At 41.3% G+C, this 27,709-nt stretch overlaps 1 protein-coding gene across 7 annotated transcripts in view; it reads left to right on the top strand.

Annotated features, from left to right (window-relative positions):
- satb1b (SATB homeobox 1b) overlaps window positions 1-24,531 on the top strand; it is a 65,040-nt gene extending 40,509 nt beyond the window's left edge. For all 7 annotated transcript variants that reach the window (XM_072692447.1, XM_072692445.1, XM_072692446.1 and 4 more), the window contains 2 exons: window positions 17,747-17,953; window positions 22,519-24,531. In XM_072692447.1, the coding sequence (XP_072548548.1) occupies window positions 17,747-17,953; window positions 22,519-23,052 (741 nt within the window). In that variant the 3' untranslated portion in view covers window positions 23,053-24,531. The remainder of the gene's footprint in view (window positions 1-17,746; window positions 17,954-22,518) is intronic.
- The last annotated feature ends 3,178 nt before the right edge of the window (window positions 24,532-27,709 follow it).

Raw genomic sequence — 27,709 nt, 5'->3', positions numbered from 1 at the left:
AAATACAACCAATGCATTAATTCCACTCTGCCCCCCAAAAAAAAAGAAAACTCACATAGAGTTATTCTATCAGAGAGAAGAGGACGCTGGTGTTTTCGGCTGCGCGTGTGTTAGAAAATATAAAAATAGTCCTCACAGTAAACATAGCATGTGCGTATGTATTTGTTACCAGCCTATGTGCGTGTTTGCATCTGTGTGTGTAAGAATCCGTGAGCGCCTATCTGCGCTTATGTGCATGAGTACACGTGTGTGTGTGTGTGTGTGTGTGAGTGCATATGTGTGTGTGTTCTCTCCCCCTGCATATGTCTGTGCTCCCCATTCATGGCTGGTGTGAATGTGAATTGAGCAGCAGATAAGAACTGTGCTAATTACGCAGCTGAAAAAGGGGCCGGGGAGAGCACTTATCTCCAGCTCCATCTCGTAATGTGTGCTCCCCGGGCAGCTGGTCCCCCCTCCCTTCTTCCCTCCTTCCCTCCATACTTCTATCCCTCCCTTTCTCCCTTCCTCGCTCGCTCGTTCCCTCTCTCTCCCTTCCTTTCCCCAGCACCAGGCCCACTGGGGCTACAGGCTGGATGTCCAGCCAGCAGTAACTGTCTTTGGTGGATGGTGAGAGTTGATGAGCGTTTTTGCATGTTTTGCTACACAATATGAGCAAAACACCAGCATTGTTAGTGTGTTTCTAAATATTCTGATTGAAATATGACATGTAATATATGTATAAAGATAGAAAGGTATTGAGAAATATAAATACAATACAATATAAAACAAACAAACAAAAAAGTAATTAACTTTTTTTGGATTGCTTGAATATCTTAATTTATCAAAGCATCCAAAAAATCAGGAGCTGTGATTGGTCGACACACCCGCAGTACACAGTATCTAAAAAAAAATACATTCGTTAGAGTTATCTAATTTGCATATTGAGGCCTATCAGTGTTACAAAGGACACTATTGCACTAACGATTAACAAATGATATATCGTGCAACCCCAGTTTTGGCATGTGTCTGTGCTTCTGTGCACAGTGGGGGATGGGGGCTTTTCCATCTCCCCTGGCTAAATGCCCATATGCTTCCTGGGTAGCATGGCATGCAGTGGGTCAGGAACAGAGGCCACTGGCAGACTGGCTGCTGATTGATCAGCTTCATATGCAAGAATGCTCAACTGCACCAGCTGCAGCTGCAGCCATCATATTCCCTGCTCCAATCTCTGGGGATGAACAATGTGAAATTTCTGGGCCAGTGACGATAACCAATAACATGCTGTTATGACTGATATAGACACCGCTAACCAATAGATTTACTTTATAAAAAAAAAAAAAACATAAAAAAAAACATTCACACTATAATCCGTTTATAAAGTGCAGAGAGCCTGAGACGGAGTTAAAGCTGTAACGCTGCTAGCTGTTCATGCAGGCTGCTTCGTATTCTTTAGCTGTACCGTACTGTGCAAGAGTCTTAAGCACCTAAGCACATTGTTTAAATCCATTTATCTGCACACTAAGTGTGTTTCTGCCTGTGAAAAAGCACCGTTTATGCATATACAGTCTTATGCAAAAGTTTGGGCACCCCAGTCCAATTATATAGACTCCCTAAGTAAAAATAAGTTTGCAAACTCTATAAGAGTCACATTTCTGCACATTCCTAAGCATAATTACTGTGTTGAAAGGAAAAATTATATATAGGATGTGCAAAAGTAATGGCACATTCATTGTGTTATGCTTTATTTTTTTTCAATATTAAATTCAGTGAATGAAATCATACAGGAAAGTGGTGTAGTTATAGTTTCCTATAGAGGATTTGTTCACATCTAAACATGTTTATGTGAGACTGTACCGTTATAATGCCTACAAATAAACATACAGTCTACAGTAAAAAGTAAGAAAAACAGTAGTTGATCTGAGTCTGAGTTAGTTAGTTCCAGATTTCTTCTCGACACTCCCAGACATCACACACATGTGTTCAGTTCCACCGCCACCAGCAGCAGCACTGCTTTTTTGTACTAGTGTTATTTGTGTTTATTGTCATATATAACACTCACTGCTCACATAAACGGCTATTCAGATACAGTCGCACAGTACTGTAAGTCTGAAATGTCCAAACCCGAAGCGGCTTGCTGCTAATGTCAGCTGTCTCATATTCTTTAGGCTCTGCGGATCACTGGAATGATTTTTCCGATGACCAATTAGATTAGTGGCATGAAAGTCTTTAGTGCATTTCCCCCTCTCTGCTGAACATTTGTTACAAACTGCAGTTCTCTTCTGCGCTTTTGTCCTGTGAAAAGTGTGAAAAACATCCACACTGCTCACATTTCCACTCTGCAGTGTTAGAACGTTACTGTACGTCCAGTGGGGGCACGTTATTAGGCGTTATTAGCATACGTAATTCCAAAAGCGGACCAATAGCACTAATTCATTACATTTTCCTGTTTATCAGCGAATGCTAGATTGGACGGCACTTTACACCGTGCGTGTAGCCTGTAGATATGTGTGAAGATTGCCGAACGTAATGCGGAACCACACGGAAGTCGTGCTTGTGTTAGCAGTGAGCATGACCACTCTGTGGTGACTGGTTATTTCCAAGTAACACACCAGTGAAACCAATGCTGACAGTATCGGTTCATGTCCCTTACGCACATTTCCATGCTTTCTGGGTTTGCGCCCATGTCGTGCAGACAGAACTGTGTAGGGACACAAAAAGCAGAATGCTGCTTTTATGTGATTGGTCTGTGCGAGCCATGTTTGCGCCACTCGCAATCCCGCAATCGCTTGTGCATTTTTCGTACATGTGATCGGATACAGAGCAGCTGACTGTCTCCGGCTTAGTTTCTCAACAGCTTCATAGTATTAAGATCATCTTAAATAGTAGAGAGTAGTGTTTCATGAGATTCTAGCTTGGCCGTTTAACAACAATCTTTAACAAAACACTCAGTCTAAATATTACTGAACTGTATTTATGTGTTCACACAGAACAAATCGTAGTCTTCATTATTTTAATTCTCATATATTATCTAATAAAGGAACAGTAGGCTGAGTAAAAGTGGACACAGGTGAGTCTAGGCATGCAACAGTTTGGAAACCCCTGCCTTAAGCTGTAAGCTGTTAGCAACATGCCATGCTAAGCTTGGCTCAAGCTGATTGGTGTCTGAAATGAGGATAAAAATAAAATTAAAATAATCTAGCCTTAAGCCTTTAGGGGGTGGCTGTTGCTTTTTTCTCATTGTACTGAACTCATGCAGAACGGTGAGGCCCGACCCATGATAGGGATGTACCATTGCACCCCTAGTATGCAGTTATATCAGTGCACCAGTATCGATATGTTGAGCATCCCTGGTAATCACTCTTATGATCAGGGTCATTCACAGCAGTAGAGTTGTCTCTCTGCTGTAAGAGCTGGATTATTGGGCCTCTGCTGCTGAAGCACTGAGGTGCAGAGAGAGAAGGAGAGGGAGGAGAGGTTGAGAGGGGTAAGCGATGGAGGGATGGAGGGAGGGGGCGCAGGGGTGGTCTCCAAGGCCTGAAAAGCTGTAAACAGGAGTTTACAGTGAGTGTGTGAGGGTGTGCATGCATAGATGTGTGCATGCATATCTATTTTTGTGTGTTTGTGTTTGTGTGTGTGTGTGTGTGTGTGTGTGTGTGTGTGTGTGTGTGTCTTTTCCATCTATGTGTGTGTATTTTTGTGCATTTCGGTGTGGATGAGTGTATGCAGCTCTTCCATTGGGGGTGCATGTGTGCATATGCATCTTTGTGTATTCATGTTTATGTGGATGAGTGTGTGCAGCTCTTCCATGTGTGTGTGTGTGCTGTGCTGGGGGATGGGTGTTGGACCTCAGCCATGTTGTCCCCCTCTCTGGGCTCGTATCCATGCAGGACCTGAGAGGCAGCCTTTCTCTGTTTGGTGGCACTTTCATATTCACACCAGCATTTCAATTACCTTCTCCTTCACTATGTAGCTTAAAGGAATACTCCAAAAATGTTAACCTGATGTCTATGTAGGGGATGTGCTTTCTAGCTAATTGTAGTGTTCAAGTGTCTGTTAGAGTTAATGAATTATCATATATTCGGTTCATCTTGTGGGGGAAGGAAAATACACACTAAATGTATGGCCGTGGGCTTACTTCTTTAGGTAATAACCCAGGTGTTAAGAGACTAAAAGAACATAGACTGCATGGACAAAAGTATTGGGACACCTGCTCATTCATTGTTTCTTGAGCAATTCGGGATATAAAAAGCTTATCCTGCTTTTGTTGGAGTAACTGTCTTTCTACTAGATTTTGGAGATGCACTGCTTTTAGATGGAGCACCATCATTCCAGAGAACACAGCTCTACTGCTCCACAGCTCAAAGCTGTCTGGCATTAGGTATGGTGGCAATAGGTACACATCTGTGTCAGCAATGGGTGCAACTTTAAATGCATTTATTTGAAGGCACAATGTCCATAAACATTTGGCAGACAAAAAGACAAAGACAACCATATATTTATCATTAGTGTTGGACACAGATGAAATTGGTTGTCTTTAACCCATCCGTGCAGTGAACACACACATACACACTAGTGAGCGAACACAAACAGTGAACAGTGAGCACACATGCCCAGAGCAGTGGGCAGTCTTCGCTGCCGTGCTCAGGTAGCAGAGAGGGTTAAAGCCCTTGTTCAATAGTGGCCAACCCTGTCATCAATAGACTGGTGCTCTGACTGCTGAGCCACCACTGCCCCATTGGATGAGTAACAGTGCCAAAGTGTCTCGTCACGTGTTTGTATGTTAGCGTATGGCTTTGGAGCTTAACTAGATCACATTATGCAACTAGCAACATTATGTATCATTATTTTTACTTTAAATCAGCAGCTTCTGAATCATGCTGATGCTCCACTGACTGTAACGGGGAGAATGGAGTCTCTGTCATTCCCACTCCGGGTCAGAACGCTGCTACTGCACTGTGGAGCTTTGGTGTAGCTGCACAAGAGAGACCTCTCCCCAAAGCCATCAGTGTAACGCTGCATAACCTGAGTCATATTAGTGTAAAATCCTGCAGTTTTACTCTACCGCCTCAGTCCACATGCTTCTCTACCTTCACACGCCGCTTCTGTATCTCTCAGCTTGTCCAGAAATGTACAGCTGTCAATGAGGGTGTGCTCAAAGCGTGATATTTGTATTTACTGCAGAGGAGTAAAAGTGAATTACACTTCACAACTGTAGAGGGGGCCCAGGAGCTCTGCGTGCCGACCTCAGCAACTATTTCATGACTTTACGTGAAGATTTGTGTCGTACTGATGCATGCGGTATGTTCTGGATGTACATGGATGTGCAGCGATCTGCATGTTTAGAGCAGGTGTGTGTGTGTGTGTGTGTGTTTGTAGGATGAGTCAGTATGAGTGGAGAGGTTAGCTTGAAGCAGGAGGAATAAATAAAGACCCAGCATGGAGGACTATGCAGCGCATGGTAAAGAGACTAGCATTCTGACTAGCCCTTTGGGAGAGAGAGATGGAGGAAAATGGAGAAATAAAGAAAGAGAGCGAGAGAGGGGTTTCTGAAGGTTACAATAATCACAGTCCCTGCTGTTGGATGACAAGCACCTTTAGCCCTCTGTACCATTCCCTCAGAGTGACCACCTCTCTCCCCCCCTCTCGCTCTCTCACTCTCTCTCTTTTCTGGAAGAGGCTGTGGTGGTAATTAGCAGTGCTCTAATGAGACAGAATGTCAGTGATCTGGTGCGCCGCTGCAGTACAGGGGGGCCAGGCATGGGGCTGGTGTGTGTGTGTGTGCGTGTGTGTAAAGGGGGGTAGTGGAGGGTGTGCCATCTGCCACTGAGCACCCGGTTTGCCACTCTCTAGGGGGGGGGGCTGCACTCTAGGCCAGAGTGAGAGAGAGAAAGAAAGAATGAGAGAGAGAGAGATTGTGTCATACACACCTGAAATCACTCAATTTTTCTTCATTCTCATTACACAGAGAGCTAGCTAGCTGGCTAAGTAGCTAGATTGATAGGTAGGTGGATGGGTAGGTAGGTAGGTAGGTAGGTAGGTAGACAGACAGACAGACAGACAGACAGACAGATAGACAGACAGATAGATAGATAGATAGATAGATAGATGGATTAGCTACAATTATAATTCTGGACAATTTAGTTTTATACATATAAATAAAAAATATATCTGTTGGTCCATTCCAGAATTACGTACAAAAAAGTTATGTTCCCTTATATTACAGATTGCAAATGTGTTTTTCCTTCTCTAGTAAAGCTACCATTTGGAGACGCAAGGTCTTATTCCAGACAGTGACAATATGTTAATGTTATGACCAGTATTTTGAGTTAAACAGCGCTTTACTAACAGACCTTTTGGTGCAGTTTCTGTACATTATTTCTCATATTGTTTTTTAATTCTTCAATAATTCGCTACATAACAAAGTTGTGTTTAGGTTAAAATGTATGTTTTATTATTTTAGCCATATCTCATATTTCAGCTTAAAAATAAAATCGCAACGTCTAACCATTTGTTCAAGCATCAAGGTGTCAGGATTAAAATTCTGATAAAGTCCTGATAAAATTGTGCTTAATACTGACGAAATTGTGATCAGTTTTCTCATCAGTTTTGGGTGATATGATCAGCTAACTAATTTAAAATTTGGGCCCTGATATACGCTACATGGACAAAAGTATTGTAACTTCTCTACATTACACTTTAAATCCATATGCATTAAAATGGAGTTTGTGCCCCTTTGCTTTGCAGCTCTAACAGCAGCAGGTCTGCAGCTCTGCAGTTATTGAGTATTGAGAGTGTTGGAGACATTTCTGCACTATGGTCTGAACTCTGCATTAGGCCCTGACCCCGCTCTGTAACTTTACATGGTCTGACACTTAGTTTGTGGTTCTGCTGGTGGAATATCTAGGAGGAAAGCAGTTTCACTAACTGACTTGTTGCAAAGGTGGTGTCCTATTACAGTACACTGCTGTGACCATGGGGCTGAATAGAACACGCAAATGCAGTGATTAATAGGTGTCTCAATACTTTTGTCCATATAGTGTAAATATAATTAAAAAATAACTGTAATCCACGTAATAGTTCCAATGCCAGTCTGTGTTTACATTTTACCTCCACTAAAGCCACCACAGTGCATTTTTTTAATTTAGCAGTTTTTTGATGCCAGCGGACTCTTTTAACGTCATTTTGTTTATTCGGTTAGCAAGATCGCATCCACATAATTGCATCTGTTGCAGTGCTAACACAGGTGCATATATTTACCTTCACTACAGTCAGTGAGATCTTTCAGTTACATGGAAATGCCCTCACCTTTTGACGTCAGCTCACGCCTGTATCGCTTTGTTCATTTTGTTAGCGTGGTGCCTTCTATATGCTGCCCATATGTATCCGTAGATCTTTCCACGAGCGGCACTTTGTGGAATCACTGGGCGCTGCTCACTCTGGCGCTGTGCCATTGCGTTACACACTTATATCGAGCTTGATTGGTGTGTTTTGTATCTTCCTTACACATCGCAGCATCTTAGATTAACATTGCCCGCACATCTATGAAGGCATTATTGTTATTCATTTATAAAGGAATAAAGAGGATGTGTATATTTGTGTGTGTGTGAGAGAGAGACACAAACCCAGAGTGTGTGCATGAGTGTGTGCCTGTATATATATACATACATTATTTTTCATTATTTTTGTTAGTGTGGAGGCTTCATTTTGAGAAGTTGTTTGTTTACTGTTATGAATTCATCCTCTTCCTGTGGGGGATGGGGCGGTTATTGTGGGGCAGAAGCAGCCAGATGGGAACAGGGCGTCTCTGAGAGGGGGGGAGCAGGCCTAGGACTCTTTATTAATTGATTTATTTATTTATCTGGTTGCCTGGTTATTAGGTTGCCTGGGAAACCGCTGCAGTTCCCTCTATTATTAAAGACACAATTTTCTTGAACTAGAGCCCCAGATGTCTGAATAATTGATTTAGGGATGAATTATGGCACAAAAGGCAACCCCCCCACTATGCAATGAACCTTTGTCTTATTGTGTAATGGACAGAAGATTCTGCAGCACAGTTTTTACTTCTCTTTTTACCACACTAACACCAGCCACGCAGGCTTCGCTCTCACCTCTCCGAGAAGATGCTCATCAGTGCAAACTACAGATGTAGTTAAGATGCCTCTACATATACATATACATATGCATATACACACTCCTGTCTGTCTATGTGTCTAACTGAGAGGTTCTCTTTTCCATCCTTTTTTTAATTTAAATGACAGAGCCTGTCTCTCTCTCTCTCTCTTTCTCTTTCTGTCTCTAGCTCTCTCCTTCCCTGCCCCCATCTCTCGCTCTATCTTGCGCCCTCTATTACTTCATATCAATGAGTCTGTCTCTCTCATTCTCCTCCCCTCTTTCTATGTCTCTCCTTTATCCTTCCCTCTATTACTTCATATTAGTGGGCCTCTCGATTCCTCACTCTCCCTGTATCCACCCCATGTGTGTGTGTGTGTGAGCAGTGTGTGTGTGTTTTAGGTAGTGTTCCTGTTCTTGAGCTTCTCCTGCATCTCCTCTGTCAGACCACACAGGGCTTGTTCTGAGGCCCATTCTGGCTAATCTGATCAGGCAGGCAAATACGCGGGGAAAAGCGGCTTTAATGATCCCCCTAATTACCCCAAGTCAATACCAACTGTATTATTAGACTCCGGGAAAATATTCCATTAGGGTCCCCCCTGTGGGACTCGCCGCGCGTAGCGATGTCACGCGCCGCGCGCCCCCGCGCTTGTAATTAATTTTATTTACACACGCAGGAATGCGCAAGGTCGCACCTGCAGCCCGGAGCCGCCCCGCCCGGCCCCAGCCTCGCCCGTTTAATCAGATCTGTCATAATTACCGTTCGCCATGCTTCCGACACACGCTGCGAAATATTTCAATTTAACCACAGCCACCAGTGTCTCAGAATTCGGCCCAGCGCTGCAGCTTGATATATCTGTCCTAACCTGACAAGACCTGACTGTTCACATCAGGTTCAGTCAGGTACGGCCTTCCTTTCTCAGCCTCAGTGAGACTACAGTCAGGCTGAGACACAGCTCAGTGAACTTGGCCAACATGCACTCCTGTTTTCATTTTTTGTCTTGTTTTTTCTTATTACCTTATATTATTTCTTAGTATCCGCAATGCCAGTGGACTCTACAATTTGCAAAGTACTACACAGCCTGGTTCTAACAGAATTTGGTCAGCCTTAGTCGGGTTCTGACAGAATTTGTTCAGCCTTAGTTGAATTCAGACAAAGTTTGGTTGGGCTACAGCCTGGTTCAGACATCATTTGGTCAGCCTATGTCGGGTTCAGACAGAATTTGGTCAGCCTCCGTTTGTTTCAGACAGAAGTTTTTTGGGTTACAGTTAAGTTTATTGGACTCTCTCTGCCAGGCATCTGCTCTTTCCCTCTGAAATCTGCTCACACTAGCACTCTTTTACTTGACATTTATTCATTCCTCATTTCACATATACAGCCAGGTCCATAAGTATTTGGACAGTGACACCATTTTTGTAATTGTGCTTTTGTACACCACCACAATGGAAAATATGACCATATTCTGACTGCAAATATCAGTATATGGTGAGGATGGAAAGTCCAGGTTCTGTAAGCTTCCGAGACGTTTTTGAGAGTTAAATATATTCCATACCTTCTTTCCCTTTTGAAGGCAAACTTGTCTGCCAATTAAGGATGCTGATTTAGCTGACATATACAATTTGCAGGTTTTATGCAATTTTAATCTATAATTCAATAAGATCTCTGTGATTTATCTGCTTAATTACGCACTGATATTAGCAATTAAACTCCAGCTTTGAATTAAATCTCAATCAGGCGCTTATAATTGATGGACTAGCTCTACTCGTAGGCGCTTCATGAGTTCCTCTCTCTCTCTCTCTCACACTCTCTCTCTCCCTCTCTCTCTCTCTCTCCAGAACTGGCACACCGTTCTGTATGTTCGTGTTGCATCTGCACCCTCCATTACATGGAACTTCCTCCTTTCTCTTCCTGCTTCATTTGAGGGCCTTAAATTAGAAGCTTTTGAGAATGGACTTTTTCTTGTTTCTATTGGAGAGACTGACGTGAATGATAAATCTACGTTTGTAGTTTCTTTGTCATAGTTGTGCTGTTTAGGTCAAAAAGCAAGTCCAATCTACCCAAATTTAGTGTTCACATAAAGGCCCTGTTTGGATTTTCACTCTTTTTTAAGGTTTACCTAACCTTAAATTCACCAGATAAAATAAAGTTTTTAAATGAGGAAGCTCTGGCCAGGGTGAGTAAGCCAAATGCACAAGAATTTCCATTACAATTCATAATGAATGCCTTCTCCAGTATGTATTTAAAACCAGAATTCGTTCACATCCTTTATCTTTATCTGTATCTCTATCAGTCCATCTCTCTCACTCTCTCTTCTGTCTTACTGGCCTTGCTCAAAGTGCAGCACTTAAATAACCCCCTCATTACGCACTCATTATGGGCCATGGCATTCTGGGACCTGTAGTCCTCGCAGCCCCGGAGCCCACGTGGCTTTTATTTGCTCGCCCACATCTGCGAGAGACGAACCAGTCTCTAGGTTTGTTTAAGAGTTCACCCGGCCACTGGCCCTATTTCCCCTCTCTCCGTGCCAAGACCATTTGAATAAACGCTCCGAGCTGATCCATTTGCATAGAAAGATGTCCAACAAGCCCCTGCATCCTCGGCCTATTTTTGGCCCGAGCGTGTTTTTTTTGCTTATTGTTGCGGGAGATTCGCATATGCTGCTCAAAAAGGCATTAATATTTTCTCGGGCGGCAGATGGACGGGTTCGGCTCTTTAGCTCGCACGCTCACGTAAGTTACACCGAGCGCACGGCGGCAGTGGCGGCTCTCGCAGGCACAAACAGGTTTGAACGCACCGCATTTATCCTTTGAATTTATCTGCATAGCACTGTCTGCCAGAACTGGGCCCGTGCCAGGATCAGGAATGGAGGGGGGGGGGGTAGGAGGAAAAAGGGGGAAGGGACGGAGGGGGGGACAATAATGCTTTGTCTGTTGTATGCCTTAGCCCTCCGCCTGACATCAAGATGTTTGTCTCTCCTTTCTCTCAGTCTTTCTCTTTTTCTTCATCAACTCGCTGAAGAAGTAGGCCACAACAATGGATTACTCGCCGCAAAAAAGAGTGACGTCCTAATTCTCTTGGATTACTGGTGTTTTAGAAACATCTTTTTAGAAAGTCCTTCTGGTTTGCTCCCAAAAGTCAGTTTTTGTCTGATCAGTGGGGTGGTCGGAGTTAAATTGACTTATTTGTGCCTGGAGGAAAAATTTGGAAGCAACCAACACACTCACCAAACGTTCATATTGTCTCTCTGACCTCACATCATTTGACAACGTTTGCGCTGCACTTTAAATCGCATGAGCATTTCACAGCAAATCGATCAGAGAAATGGTCAGGAGAGAGGATAAAGTGTGGAATGAAAAAACAAGAAATGGAAGAAATATGGAAAAAATATAGTTGGATCTTGTTACTCGTTAGTCAAGGTTTGCTTATCCAGTTAGCTTAGAGAGAAGCAGAATGTATTGTATGATTACATCTACAGTTCATCTTTGTCATAGTTGACCTGTTCAGACAAGGTCAGTAAATGTCCAAAAAAGTCCAATTAGCCAGGCCACTCGTATTTATACTTTCCATAAAGGTCCTGCTTAGAATTGTTTACCATTCTTATACTTACTTCACCTTCATTTCACAATCACCTTCACTTCACAATCCCCAATTAACAAATATCTAGAGAATAGCTTCCATATTCTCGTTCTGACATTTAAAACTTTATATTTTTTACATCATTTATAAACACTAGCCCTGCTATACATTGCATAAACACATCATGACAAATGAATCACTAGAAATGATCCAGAATTTGTTCTGGAAAAAACAGGAATCTTGTTACTCGTTACAGTAAGGTTTGCTTATTCAGTTTACGTAGGAGAGAAGCCTGTTTAGGTATGGTTGTTAAATGTCCAAAAAAGTCCAATTAGCCAGTTCAGTCAGGTTGATACTTTACATAAAGGTCCTGATTGTGATTTTTACCATTGTTATACCTCACCTTTATTTTACTTGATAAAATAAGGTTTAAAAACATTTCTGGGATAAAGGAGAATAATTTCCACAATCCCTAATCAACCATTCAGAATAAGAATAGCTTCCGTATTCTCGTTCTGAGCTTTGAAACTCACTTTTTATATCATTAGAAAACATTAACTAGACACTACATTGCATGAGCATTTCACTGCAAATGGACACTCCAGGTTCACATTGCACGCAGTAAACTAGAGCAACGTGTCGAATCAGCACTACCATCTTTTAAAGGGTGTATAAAAGACGTAAAAGAAGTACAGGACCATTGTGTTTGGACCATTTAGGACCAGTAAGCGCTTATTATTGTTTTTATTTCAGTCCGAGTAACAATAAAGCACAAGTGATAAAACTTCCGTTCCTATTCACACATTTTCTCTGTGAAAAATAGATAAAACTGTGGCCACCGCAGTCCTTTAGAAAGATGCTACAGACAGAGTTATGACAGGCACAGTAGGAAAAAAGGATCTCCTGGCCTCGTGAAGGCAGTGCCGCTGGGGTTACGGAGGACAGGGCAGGGTTGTGCATGGGTGCATTGTGCTGCCAGGGTATGATAATGACTAAATGGGATAATGTAAAGGTGTTGCTGAAGCCGCGTGACTAGGCAAAGAGTTCCGTGATGAATGGCTAGCTGGGCTTGTGCTGCTCAGGGGCTCCTGGACTGACCGGCTCACTGACCGGTTTATTAATGCTCTCGATCGAGGGCCCAGCAGTTAAAGGGACGTGAATGCAGCGCTGTTTCCTCACAGAGCAGCCCTGTGCACCTCTCATTGGCAGCTTGTGACTGCCACAGCTTCTACACACACACACATACGCACACACTGTTTCTGTTGAGCACTTTCTCTCACACACGCCCTGTTTTGCACTCTCTCTCTTTCTGTCTCACACACACACACACATATCCACACACAAATGCATGGGGTGCTGCATAGCTGGGTGAATCCTGCGCATGAATTCAGCCATTGTGTTCCAAGAGAAATATTTTTATCAGAACGCCAAATTGCTATTTATACAACAGGAGACAATGGAGGCTCGGCATGGCCTGCCTTGGCCCCAGCGAGGAGGTTATTACCTCTGCCTCCAACACCTCTATAGTCCAAAACCAATCACCATCACCTCCCAAAGCACTCAGGCCCAACCAGTATAAATATTCGGTGAGGCTGATTCTAAAGCAGGAACATTTCTGAAACCTAAAACATCGTTTTTAGTCAAATATTGCTTTCCTGCTTTAACCCATAAGAGCCCAGACCCAGTTTTCAATATCGTTCAGAATAATTGAATCAGTTAAATTGATTGAGCAGCTCATTAGTCATTCTTCAAGTCATTGTTCAATGACTTCTTCTGTAAATAGTTTATGCTTTAAATCCATATTTCACGTATATATGTCACAACAATTGTTTTTTTTTAACTTGGGTTTCATCATATTGGTCTAGAAAGGGTGTCAAAACTGGTTATATGTAATATATGACATTTAATCCAAGCATTTGAACTGTTAAATGTGTTTTAGAAGACAAAAATACACTGAAAATAAGCATTAACCAAGAACACTTTTTTTTGTAAATGTCCTGTGACATATCCAGGATATGGAGTATATGTCACTTAGGGATTTAATGGGTTAAAGTGAAGGGCAGAGTGCTGTAAGGAACTTTTTGGAACTTTCCACATCTTTTAAAGGGTCTTTGACGTATGTCACCATGGGCTTTTATGGGTTAAAACAGCAGAAAGTCATGGATAATGTAACTATTGTAACACTAGTTGTGTAGTTTCTCAACATTCTGAGCACTCTTGGTTGGTTTCTGCATTTATTCATTAGCTTTATATTTTCAAAAATAAAAGTTTTTGTGATAAGACATTTTTATGAGCATATTGTGGATATTGCCTATACTCACCAGCTGCATGTTTCAGAACAAATAGAGCAACATTAGCTTTAGAAATGTTGAATGAAAGCTTTTGTATGTACTACGTAAAACTTTTCAACCAAGTATCATTATATGTATCATGTATGGTGAAAACTTTTGCCCCAGCTTATGTGAACCTTTAAAAGGTTCTTCACTATCACAAATGTCTTTTCCAACCTTTCTTAAGAGTGCATTTTAGCCTTTTTCAGTTTTAAGAAAAGCTGGGGACTGTCAAAGTCTCAGTTTTAGTATAAATATCAGTATTTCATTGGCTGGACTTACAACCATAAATCTGACATATCTCAGCATCAGACAATAATATTGACTATCTGATGCATTGGCCAGACTCTACATTACACTCGGATACAGTTCCTTACGCTCCCCTTTCAGAGCGGCATGCAGAGCTTTAGCAGTTTTACCCAGACAGATAGGAAGTCTATGGTTCTTGGTATCAGTACATGCAGTGCATGAGCTGATGCTTGCTTTGTGTACAGTTGAAAAGGATCATTGTTTCTGGTAAATCTGCAGGGTTTAGAAAGGTTTCATGCTGCAAAATGTGCAGTGTGACATCATTGATTTGCGGATAGCATTCATGTTCACGGTTTGACTTCAGGGGCAAAAGCTGTTTGGGCGAAAGTCGAATTTTTCCATACCTTATCCACTGAGCTGGTGAGAAGTAGCTTGCTGTTTTTCTTTAGCGTGCTGTAAAATAATTGGTCAAAAAGCCAATTACACCCCCCTGGCCGGCCCGAGTGCCTCCTAGCTCTCTCTCTGTGTATGGGAAGACGGTGGAAGAAATGCAATTGGACAAATACAAACATGTTTTCAGTTCTTTAAATCCCAGGGACCGCTCTGCCTAGCCATCCGATTTGAAAGGCACAAAACTTGCACTTCTCACATACGTCCCATATCATCACTGTTGTGACAAAAACATCTCTGAAACGGCCTTTTTAGAGGAGGAGGGTAAAAAAACACTGTGAAGTTATATGCACGTTAATGAAATAAGATTTTATTTTAAAGTAATATTGGACTGTTTTTGTTGGTCAGTTCATCATGAAATAGTATAGATAGATGGATAGATTCAGCTTTGTCATTGCTGAGTGCCTGTCTATGGCCAAAAGTGCAAAAAGTTACTATAGGCCTATATACTATAGACTATAAGGTTACTATATACACACACACACACACACACATATTATATTAAATTATATTAGAATTGTCACTGTATATATATATATATATATATATATATATATATATATATATATATACACATTATTATTACATTATATTAAGTATATCGTTTTTAGTATTTTTGGCGAATGGCTCACTGATTAATCTGTTGTGTTTGTAGGAGTTTTGTTGTGGCCTGTTTAATAATGGTTGTGATTGGTTTGTTGTGTGTGTGTGTGCTAAAAAACAGAGTTGACAGAATCCACAGACATCAGAGTGGGAACAGCACCCAAATCCCTGTGCATGCGAATTAAAAAAAAAAATACAATAAATGTGGCAGAGGAACAAGGTGGGCTATACTGTCTTTATGTATCTCGCCCTCCCCTCCTCTCTCTCTTTCTCTCTCTGGGGTTTGATGTGGCTTTGGGAGGAGTTGGAGCAGGGGACAACAGAACTGCTGAGTTATCTCAGCCATGCAGTGCACTGGTGTGGCTCTGGTGCTGGCACTGGCCTCCTGTGCGTGTGTGTGTGTGTGTGGCCGAGCACTGGGTAATCCTGTGAAAATGAAAGGTGCTGCCGCACACTGGTCTGGAGATTACGGCATCGTACTTGTAACAGTGCCAGGACACGGCTGCTGGCACACGCACATACACTCCCTCTCTCCTCTACGTTCTCCTTCTCTCCGTCTCCTTCTGTCGCGTTCTATACAGCGGTGAAGTGGAACCCTGTCTGCATTGAAGGGTGAAGGCTTGCGCATCAGTGGCAAGATCTGTTTAAAAATAAAACGAGGAAAGGAAAGGAAAAGGCCAATTGCAAGAAAGATTGGCCTTGCTCTGCTCACTAGATGAATGTAATATCATGGTTTAAAAACAAGTCATCAGCCCTGAGACTGTAATGTGCCGTGGACAGGAGCAAATGTGTACATATTGATGGGATGCTGTCAGCAGCAGCTTCTATTAGAATAGCCTGCAGGTGGCTAATAAAATGTGGCAATAAAGAAAAATATGACCGCTAGGTAATGCACTGTAATAATGCACAGTGTAATATAGTTGTGGATTGTGTTAGTAGAACCTGTTCAACACGTCTTTGAACTGTGATAAAATATCAGTTAGGTAATTAGTTATTTAAATAAATACAAATGCAGCAGCTAATGTATCATATCAGGATAGTATAGTCATGTATTATATAAATATTGAGTATATAATATTTAAAAACACGCATTACTATTGTCCCAAAAGCCCAACGTGTTGTTTATCCTTTTTTAAAATGCAGACAGTAGCTAATGCATGTTATCAGTATAGTATAGATTTCTGCTTTATTAGTAAGATCTGTTCTCTTCTGTTCTAATATTTGAACTTTAATATAAATAAATGACATAATACATATGTTAAGTAATTAATAAAAATAATAATAAAAATCGAATGTATTACTTCACTTTAGTCAGTGTTTATGACCAGTGTAGCCAGTAACTGATGTATCCTATCAGTACAGTGTAGTCATGTGTCACAGAGTGTTGAACTGTAGTATAGGAATGGGAGGTAGCAAATTATTTTATCAATTAATTCATTTATTAGCCTACTACCCTTCCAAATACTTGCTGGTTCATCTTTTTGGACTGAATCAACTGATCCACACTTAAAGGCAGTCAGTGGTTATGACCAGTTCATGTGTCAGTATAGAACAGTACAGTCCTGGGCCACATTCTTAAAAACTGCCCTCTGCACAGATCTTTGAAATTAACTGAAATGTAAAAAAATAATAAATACACTAAGTAATTATTAAGACACACACACACACAAATCAGTAATCCACATTGAAATACAGTCAGTATTTATTTTACACATAAAAAGCTAATGTATTACTGAACTGTAATATCAAGAAATACAAAGTATTTTTTTGTTCCAGAAGATGTTTCTTTGTCTTTTTGGACTTCATGGATACTTTACATACAACCAGTGTGGCCAGTGGTATAATATAGTTATATATCATATTAGTAATACATTTTAGTATCTTGTAATGTGAGGTACTTGTCCTGATTTTCAGAAGCACAATTTCTTTATACTGTAATATCAAGGTCATAAGTAAGTCAATAAAGAAGTCATTTATGACTAATTTTTATTTGTGTGAAATTGATCCACATCTATCAACAGTGTCTATCTATATTTGTACATTGTATATAATACAGTGTCCCAAACCTCGGGCCCTCTCGTTTCTGTCCTGCTGTAGAGTGATTGAATGTCCTGACGTGCAAATTCAGGAACTACTAAGAAACTAACATGTAACATATGTCATAAAAGACCCAGGAATTGTTATATAAGTACAAATACAGTCTTTAGGGTTTAAAGGATGAACAGAATGGATTAGCTCTTTCAGGCGGCATACTGTTTTTAAATTAGTAGACACGTGATGTGTGTTTTTTCTGTGGAATATAAATGTTTTCATGTATCTTTATGAACACAAAGCAAAAACACAGCATAATAGTGAAAAAGATATAGTATTTTTCAGTACTTATAATAGCATTTCACCCTCGGCATAGTGTGTGAGGAGGTGTTAATGTGGCGTGTGTGTGTGTGTGCAGGGCTGGCTGTGTGAGCTCCTGCGCTGGAAGGAGGATCCGTCTCCGGAGAACCGCACGCTGTGGGAGAACCTGTCAATGATCCGCCGTTTCCTGAGCCTGTCACAGTCAGAGAGAGACGCCATCTACGAGCAGGAGAGCAATGGTGGCCAACAGCACCACACAGACCGACCAACACACCTGCTGCACATCCCCACTGAGCCCTTACAGGTCAGCAACACAAACACGTGCACACTCGACTGGGGTCATACATATGTATTTTTTACATTTTACATTTTTTCACATAATTTGAAACAGTAAAACACTGTCCTTCATACTGTGTCCAAATTAATGATGAATGGACCAATAGAAATTCTTCAAAATATATTTTTACTTTGACTTCCATCAAATGTTACGGACTTTTTTGTTAAGCTGTTGTTTATATATATAGAAATGTTACTTGCAAGTGAAAAAAAATCCATATTGCCTTATATATAGTTGTATTCTAATGTTTGGAAATTTCTAAGTATACATAATATGTCCTCTAAGTCCTCATCCTCAGAGAACACATTCTGCACATTGTAATGCACTATTACTGTTTATTTGCTTACTATAAAATATAGCACAAAAACATGAAATGATTTTAAGACACATTTGCATACGTTTAGTTTTCATTTTATCAGTATGTTATATTTACCAGATAAATACCAGTGTTTTATTCCTGTAGAAGGAATTTCTCACTGAAAAATCCAATATATAATTTTAACAGGAATGTTTAAACGTATGTATATACGGCTTATATGTAAATGTAAATTTGTAATAATAATATGTCCCATATGATTATACATTACATTTATACAAAATTTAAAAAAACGTAAAATGTTTTGCCATTTTAGTTATATAAAGAAACATTTGTAAATGTATTTTGCTAAAAAAAAAAACCTGTAGCTTATATGTACATACCGATGCACACCTGGAAACAGTCATACACACACACACACACTCTTTATCTGATAATGTTTTATAACATATTAAGGACTAACCAGGGATATTGTTAGGAACTTTATCTGAAGAGTAAAGGCAAAGCCCATTCACTTTTACCCCTTCGGCACTCAACAGCCCTCAAGCCTTTCAGGTGTTTAATCCACCTTGAGCTAAAAGAGTTTCAACAATAATGTGGTTTTCAACAATAATTTCAAAAATCAAAAACTGTTAAATCATTATTTAGGTGAAATCTGTTCTTCATACCAACTAAGACAATTTGATGAATATGTATTTTTCCCTGCTTAATTAAAAAGTAACAGCATGAAAATCCAAATAGAGACAAAGTGCCCCATTATATGTACACACAGACATGCACATATGCAGACACACTCCCTGTGCACGCATATCACACCGGCACACAACACACCGCGTAGGAACTCTGCATCTATTTATTTATCCGTAGCCATGACTCCCACATTGTTGTTTCTGTTTCTCAGTTGCTCAGTTTTCACTTCAATGTTTGACGCTTTGTTGCCTCCGTCTCAAGTTGTCGGATATTAACCTGCAGGACTTTCTGAAGCGATCTCAACGAAATCTCAGCATCTGCGCCGGAGACGCCAAGCTGTCATTAGCGCATTTTTCAGCATTCATATTTTTAAAGACAGCTGCCTGTTTCGGATAAACGAAGGCCCATTCAGGAACATTTGAGTAATCAGGAGAGGGAAAAAAACACATCAGCCCTTCTCGCTTACAGCTGGGTCTTTGATCATGTATTATTTTGTTTACTCCAAAGCATATGGTCAGTCCAAGCAAGTAGTGTGGACTCAAGAAAGATGTTATCTATTCCATTTTACCCATTTAAGACGAGGACATTAGCACACAATGGTGTGAGTTTGAAACACGCAGATGCGAGTCAGATGTCTCAAGCACATGCTGGGTGACAAGAACCCTTTTTAGGCCTCAAATGCCACCAGTGTGCTTTAACGCGCCACTTACCGCCACTTGGTTTATAAGCATTTATTGGATATAAGTTAATTTTGATATTGAAGCCACACCGACGCTCTCGAGTAAACTCTGAATAAATGCTGCTTTCCTAAAGTTTCCATTCATGTGCTGTTAAGAATATTTTCAGGGACAAACTTAGCCATGTGTGCTCATTTGAAATGCAGTAAACAGTGTGCTGTACAGAGCTGATGTTCTACTCTGCATCAGTTGTGACATTTCTGTTAATATAAATGTTAAGTTAATAATAAGAAGTTATATTTATTTAGCATCTTCCATAATAACAAGGTCGCTTTACAAGATAATGCTTTACAGAAGAAATAATGAGAGAAAGACAAGAAGGTAAACAAAAAAAAAAAACATATGAGGCAGAGGAAGGACAGAGGTATTGTCAAAGAGGAAAGGGCCTTCAGGTGCGATTTGAGGAAGAGACTTGAGGGGATTGGGGTAGGGAATTCCAGTTTCCAGATTTTTGGTGCCACAGTACTGAAGGATCTAGTTGTGTAGGGGAAAGTGAGTAAGCTGCTGTCTGAGGACCTCAGAGTAGGAGGGGGACTGTAACAGTGGAGGAGCTTTCTAAGGTACACAGGGGCCAGACCATGAAGGGCTTTGAAGGTAGTGAGCAGAATCTTAAACTTAATGGATGTAGTGCATCTCCTTGAAAATTTTATTGAAAGTGAGAAATCTGGCTGCTGAGTTTTAAATGTGCTGAAGCTTGCTGATGAAGATGAACTTCATCAAAAACTGCATTTTTTAAAATCAGTATTTTATTGTAGTTTGTTGATCAGTCTGGATACAAGAATAACAAGCAGAGTGAACAAAATCTAGAGGAATAAAGGAGAAGAAAAGGGTGACTAAAGAGTATTTTCAATCTATTGGACGCTCAATATTATTGCAATACTGATAATGCCTAATTGTCTTTTAGAGTCTTTTAGGCAAACTTTATGCAGAATACTATCAACGTAAGCCATATCACATTGGTACAGATAATGTATGAGAGGTACACAATTTAAATAATTACTATACAGCATCACAGGTCACTTGTAGTTCTGCTTGCTTTACCTGTATTCAGCAGTGTCTCAGAAGGTCAGTTATGGTATTGTCTGTCTAATCCCTTTTAGTTAGTTGTAATTTTAGCTCTGTTAATTAATGCAGCTGATAGTTCAACACAGGCTGTATTCATTTAATACAGATACTGCAGAAGTATTGATTGGACATGGAGTGAGAGCCAAGAGCAAATTGTTTCTTTTTGGGCTTTTGTTAACCCTGTAGTCTTTCTAAAATAAGGAAGCCAAAAAAGGATCTCTGTAGCCATAAAACAGCATAGAGTTTCCCCTCCCTTCAACAAACTAATGGACTAATTAACAACCATTTCCTCAGATAAACTGGGTGTGTTATAACAGGCCCAACACTACAGGGCTAAGCCTTAAAGCCACTGCCATAGAACAGCCACATTTGGTTACTTAAAGAACCTTTTAGAGGTTCTATAGTGGACCTTTTTTTGTAAATTAGCCATTTTAAAAGTTTGAAGAGCTTCCATATAATGTAAAGGTTCATTAACCAGTTCTTTTTTCCACATCCAAACCCAAACATTTAGGAACCTTTATCCCTTACCATAGAAAGTTCATTTATACTAGTTGAGAACGTTTTGAAGACAACCCAGCTTTAGTGTTCAGTGGTGGTTTTGGGCCTCTGAACTGCGCTCTTTATCTGTGAATGGCATCATGGGTTTCCAGTGCTCTGGGGAATGTCCCAGGAAAAAACAGTTTACTATAGTCAATAGTGAACGACAGCTGCTGCTCAATAGCCTCAAACAGAGGAACAATGGCATGTTTCAGAGCCACTGTGTTATGCGATTGCCTCAATGTGAGACTGACCTAAACACACACAAACGCAGTATATCAACTCTTCGCAGTCGCCTGGACTGTTCTTTTCTCCTTGTTGTGTGAAGGCCCAGCCTTTGAATAGTGTTTGATAAGCAATCAACAGGCCCCTCATTTGTCTTTGAGAGTTTTAGATGCAAAAGGGTTTGAGAAAATGGTCATACATGGAAAGTATTTCCACAGATTACATTCAGTGAAAGGTTTCACAGCCCCTCTCTGACCCACTCAGAACAATGCTTTCAATGACGAGCCTTTTCCAATCACACTTTGCTTTTTGCCCCCATTTCAATTGATTCTAATGTCATTGTTTTTTTAACATTCGGGAGTAAATCTCTCACCTCACATTGATTCAGTCATGATTCTTCAGGAATCGATTCAGTGCGCCATTGAATCTCCAAATCTTCCAAAGATCCAGACTTCAGTTAGATTCATTTGGTGCGAATGTTTTGAAATGAACTGGATTTCTGAATGCAGCATTTCTCATAGCTACTTTTTCAACCCACTTCATTACAACTGAACCTATTTATTTTTACATTTAATACACTATATGGACAAAAGTATTGGGAAACCTGCAGGTTTGGAGTTCTGCAGTTATTTTCTAGACTATTACAGTAGCATGCGGAAATTCAGTGACCTCTTTAGAACCACACCTAAATTAGATTAGTTAGAGGTGTGTCTCAATACTTTTGTCCATACAGTGAAGTCTGTTTTCACATTTTATTTTGCCTAAAAACTTGAATGAAAGTAAGAACCACAAAGTAAATAAGTGTCAGGGCTCGGCTATGTTTTAATCCTCAGTGACTTTAACATTCGTGTCTACACCATTGCAACATCAGCAACCTTCAAGCGTTTTACAGCGTGCAGATGCTAGTTATACATTTTGGCTTGAAATGTTGCTAATGTGTCTCTCAACTGTACCCTTTTCAGTCTCAAGCCCACCAGCCTCCCTCAGCCCAGCACCAGCCTCCCCTGACCCTCCAGCACCCATCCCAGCCTTTGCTGCCCCAGCAAATTCCTCAGCAGCAGCAGCAGACCGGCCCCCGCCTGCCCCCTCGCCAGCCTTCTACAGCCTCTCCGGCCGAGGCGGAGGACGAAGTCCGGGCCAAAAGCCGCCAGCAGGGCAGCCGGATCTCCTTGGAAGCCCTGGGCATCCTCCAGAGCTTCATCCAGGACGTGGGCCTCTATCCGGACGAGGAGGCCATCCACACGCTGTCGGCGCAGCTGGACCTGCCCAAGCACACCATCATCAAGTTCTTCCAGAACCAGCGCTTCTACATCAGCCACGGCGCCAAGCCCAAGGACCCCGAGGAGGACGAGGGCATGACGGACTTCAAGGAGGGCGAGCTGCTGAAGGAGCTGGACGAGAGCACGCAGACCAACAGCACCATCTTTTCCATCAAGATGGAGGAGCACCTGGCCAATGAGGCGCAGATCCAGGCTGAGCAAGAAGTGAAAGAATGAAATCTCAATCTCTCTCTCTCTCTGGCTGTCTCTCTTACTTTCAAGCTCGATCTCTCATTTTTCTCTTTCTCTCCTAACTCTGCCTTACAGCAGTAGAACTGTAAGACTCTTGACCCAGGACTGAGTAATACAGAAACAAAAGAAGTATTACCTTTTACATTTTGTAAAGCCCTGTATTATTATTATTATTATTATTATTATCACTGTAAAGAAATCGCGCATCATTTAAATAACCTGCACAAACAAACAAAAAAAGCGTAAAAAGGAAAAAAAAATCTTGAATATGTTGCCGTGGATATTTGCTGACTGCACTTGATGTCTGTTGTTTTTACACTGAACTTCTGAACTTGAGCTACTGATTTTAAAAGAGGAAAAAAAAGTCAGTGGAGTTTGATAGACTTTGATAGATGTTTACGTACGTGGTGTTAACTGGATTTTTTTTTATATTATTATTATTATTATTATTATTTTAACGCAACTGAAACCTGGTGTGGAAACAGAGAAAAAGGCCTTAACGGTGAGGTACTGAGTCTAGCACTTCTGGCTAACGAGAAAAGAAAAGAAAAAAAAGGAAGGATCACTCAAAACTCCGGAACCCCCTGTGACCCGCAGGCAGTAGAGTGGTGGAGAATAGCTCAATCTTTACTTCTATTATTTGTTTGGAAGAAATATAAATATATATATAGACATATATTAATTGTAAAGAAAAAAAAAACATAAAAATATACAGTCTTAAAGAAACTATGCCAACAAATGCCTTGTACTATATGGCACTGCCGATGTTAGATTATTTTGCAAACCTTTGTCACTGTAATTTTCTGGAGTTTCACACAGTTGGAAATGTGAATCACATACCTCCTCCTCCCTCCCCCCCCCCCATCATCCTACATTATTTATTTGCAGATCATGCTGTGTTTTGATGTAATTATGTTTTTATGAACATCTTCTGTTACATAGCGCTTTTTTTTTCTTTTTTTTTTGTTAAATTTACACTGATCTTTTTTTTCCTATTTATAAATGTAATTTCGATGGGCAGTAAAATCAAAAAGTGTCTTAACGTTTTAAATGGAAAAATGTGCTTTAACAGTTGCCTAAAAAGTGCTGTATGTCGAGCAACTCATGCTACAAGCTTCACAAATTAATGTCGTATGCAATTTTTACTATCATGCAAATAAGCTTAGGAAAAATGACTAACCCTATAGACCACCTTAGAGAGAAAAACATATGCAATTTGTGTGAAATCGATGTTTGCAATGTGTCTTCCTTTGGTTAACGATCCAATTCAAAGCTATTCCTGTATAAAATATTCTGTATAAAAACAAAAGTGTTTCTTTTTTATGAGTTTATTGCAATGAGAACACCAGTTATTTTGTTACGACTGACTGTTTTATAAGTGTTTCTCGGTTTCTTTGAGCAGAACTGTTCTAACTAGGAGTGGTTATTGATTGTTAATGACACAATTAAACTGTTTGTATTGTACCCCAGAATCTTTGCGTTAATGTCACCATATACATGAATACCAGAGCAGATTAGGACTCGGCGCGCTGCTCGTTTCGGCTCGTTTTTTAGTGCTGTTCTCCCAAAATAACCCGGTATGCTCCACATGACCCCACCCCGTCAGAGCCGCGTTCTCTCTCTGGCTGTTTGTTTCCTATTGCGAGCACGTTTTCAGGTAAATAAACGGCTGGTGTTAATGCCTCGTTAATGAGCCCATCTTCAGGGAGAGGAGGTGTAAAGAGATGCAGGTGCTGTGCGTGACCCCTCGCTGAACCCGCAGCTTCACCTGTTCGCACCTGCGCCGAGGTGTCACCCAGGCTGGGCCCGAGCCGCAGGAGGGCCACGCTTCTGCTTTGAAGCTGAAAAAGAGCCGGGCCTGGAAACTTCCTTAAGGCCTGATGTTTCTTTTGATAGCCTGTATGTGTTGTTTCCCCCCATTTAAACCAATGGGAATTCTAGGAATTAGACCTAAAGCAGGGTAAGTTTAAGCAGAGCTGCTGTCTAAAGGAACTTGCTGCCACTATTAAACACCTTACACCTTGTCCAGGCCTAAAAACGTGCTGTGCTTAGACCTCACCAGTCTTGAGTAGCTTATTTGTCTCCTGACCGACAAACGCACACCCTTCCGAAAGTGGCAGACGCTTCATTTAAGAGGTAGACGCTCCACACAATGAATGTCAACAGTGTGCAGAAGCTTCTAGCGGCACTCGCCGTCACATCACCAGATCTCTCTGTGTTCAAGCCCTGCATGTGGATGTTCTGCTTTGTAATATTTTCAAATACTTCAAATGACTGGGCTGGATGTTGACATGTGGACAGGACGTCCCGCGAGAGATGACCCGTCTGCATGCGCTACTAAACCCAACAGAGCAGTGCCAGTACTGTACAGTATCGGAGCCTCCACGCTGAACAGATCTGCATTCTTCTGCCAAGCCCTCGCAGGTTCCTTCAGCTGCCCTGTAAATTTATCATCTTTACTGTGTACAGGTGTGTATTATGTGACATGTGAACATGACTTCAGTGTGTACAGTTGTGTACAGTATGAATTAAGCACATTTCAATGATTTCAAATGTCAAATAAACTTCCTTAAAGATCATCAGATTTCAATGAGAAGTAAGTCTCTCACTCTGTTGATAATCCAGCTGAAGCCGGCAGAGCCGTACCGAAGACTCCATCCTCAGCTTCCCGTTTCACGCTCACACACTGCTCACACACTGCTTATACACTCTCAAACATGAAGGGTCTTCAACTGGTTCTTTGACTCATGCCACAGAATCATATACTAAGTGGACAAAAGTATTGGGACACACCTCTCAATCACTGATTTTATGTCTGTCAGTCGGTCCCGTTGTCACGGGTGTATAAGATCAAGCTCCTAGCCATGCAGTCTGCCTTTCTTTCATTCTCACACATTAGTGGTTCTAAAGAGCTCACTGAACTCCAGCGTGGTTCTGTATGTAATAGGAGACACCGCTGCACCAACAACAAGAAGTCAGCTGGTGAAATTTCCTCCCTCCTAGATCTTCCTCCATCAGCTGTGAGTGTGTTATTATTGAACAGTGGAAGAGTTTAGGAGGAACAGCTCACAGAGAGCAGCTCAGCCACCAAGTGTCTGTCAGACCACGTAAGGTTACAGAGCGGGGTCAGGGCCGAGTGCTGAGCTCAGAGCAGAGTGCAGAAAAGCCTCCAACTGACTCCATAACTGCAGAGCTCCAGACCTGCTGCTGCTGCTGGTAGAGCTGCAATGCATATGTTTATGGGTCTAGAATGGGGTGTCATAAAAGCTCCTGTAGGTGTCCCAATACTTTTGTCCATAAAGTGCATCTTTAGATTTCAATGATAGGTAAGTCTAGCAGAATGACTAGAAGAACCACTTTTGGTTTCCTAAAGACGCATGTTTGCCAACAATATGTGTGAGTGTGAAGAACCTTTACACCAAGGAAAGGTTCTGTAGAGCTTTAAAAAGGTTCTCAGGATTTCATTGATGGGTAAGTGAACGTCTAAAACAGAAGTATTTTTAATGGCATCATTCCATTTACAGCATTTTATTTATTTAGCTTCAGCTTCACTTTGTATGAATGCCCTTTTTTTGATGGACCTCTGCAGAACATCCAGCCGTCTGAAAGCCCAGTGCTCGGTTACTTCATCAATTCCCCATCATCTGCACCAACAAGTGGGAGATTGGTGCAGGTAGGATTGAATAAAGCCCCCTGAAGGCCCTTGGTGATGGTGTAACTCACTAACTGCTCCCACAGCATGGAAATGAAACTGATTTACAGCTGAGTTAACACTTTACTTGAAGCATACCTACATAAGGACCCACTATGGGTAGAGTAGCATAGTGGGTAACAACACTAGGGTTCAGACTAAGGTTCAGTTCCTCGGCCAGGCAAGCACACCACACTACGCCAATAAGAGTCCTTGGGTAAGAATCCCTACTCTACATTCTCCAACCTGTGTGACACGATTCAGCGGCCTACTGCACTGCTCCTATGGCCTGGGGGTCACAAGATCAAATCCTGAGCCATGCCACTTTGCCATCAGCGGCTGGCCTTTCTCCAGGTGGGTAGATGGTGCTCTCTCCCCTCATCACCCTTAAGCGATGTTGGCTAGCAGAGGTGTCTGTTAGCTGGTGCGGTGGAGCTACGGACCCAGTGCTTTCTGCAGAGCGTTTCGGAAGCAATTCGACAAGAGGCGGTGTCTGGCTTTGCCTGTATTAGAAGAGACGTGTTAAGTCCTTACCCTTCTATGAACGGGTGGGTTGATTGGCAGTACTAAAGTGGGAGGAATAAGATATTTGATGAGGTAAAAGACACTGCATTGACACAAGGACTTAAATTGACTTGCACTATGTGGTGGAGACTCGTTCCATGTACAATACTGTAAGGAAGCATTAGCCTCAGCTAATTTAACTTAGTGTAGAACATCATATCATCAGATCACACCAGGGGCCCTATTTTAACTGTGCCAACTGTGCCCCATGCAGCTTGATTTAGGGCATGTTGGTGTGTCTTTGCTATCGTAACAATGAAAAGTTCGCCTTGCTCGTCTCAAAACCCACAAAAGTCATGTACTAAGTCTTTTAATGAATCATGGGTGTGGTTTTTTGGAAGTAATGTGCAGTAATAAACCAATGAGCGTGTCTCTCGCCATCCCTTT

Source organism: Salminus brasiliensis, chromosome 1 (genome assembly GCF_030463535.1).
Source record: "Salminus brasiliensis chromosome 1, fSalBra1.hap2, whole genome shotgun sequence".
NCBI lineage: Eukaryota > Metazoa > Chordata > Actinopteri > Characiformes > Bryconidae > Salminus > Salminus brasiliensis.
Note: the sequence above shows the minus strand (reverse complement) of the source record. Positions and strands in the feature narration are given on the sequence as shown.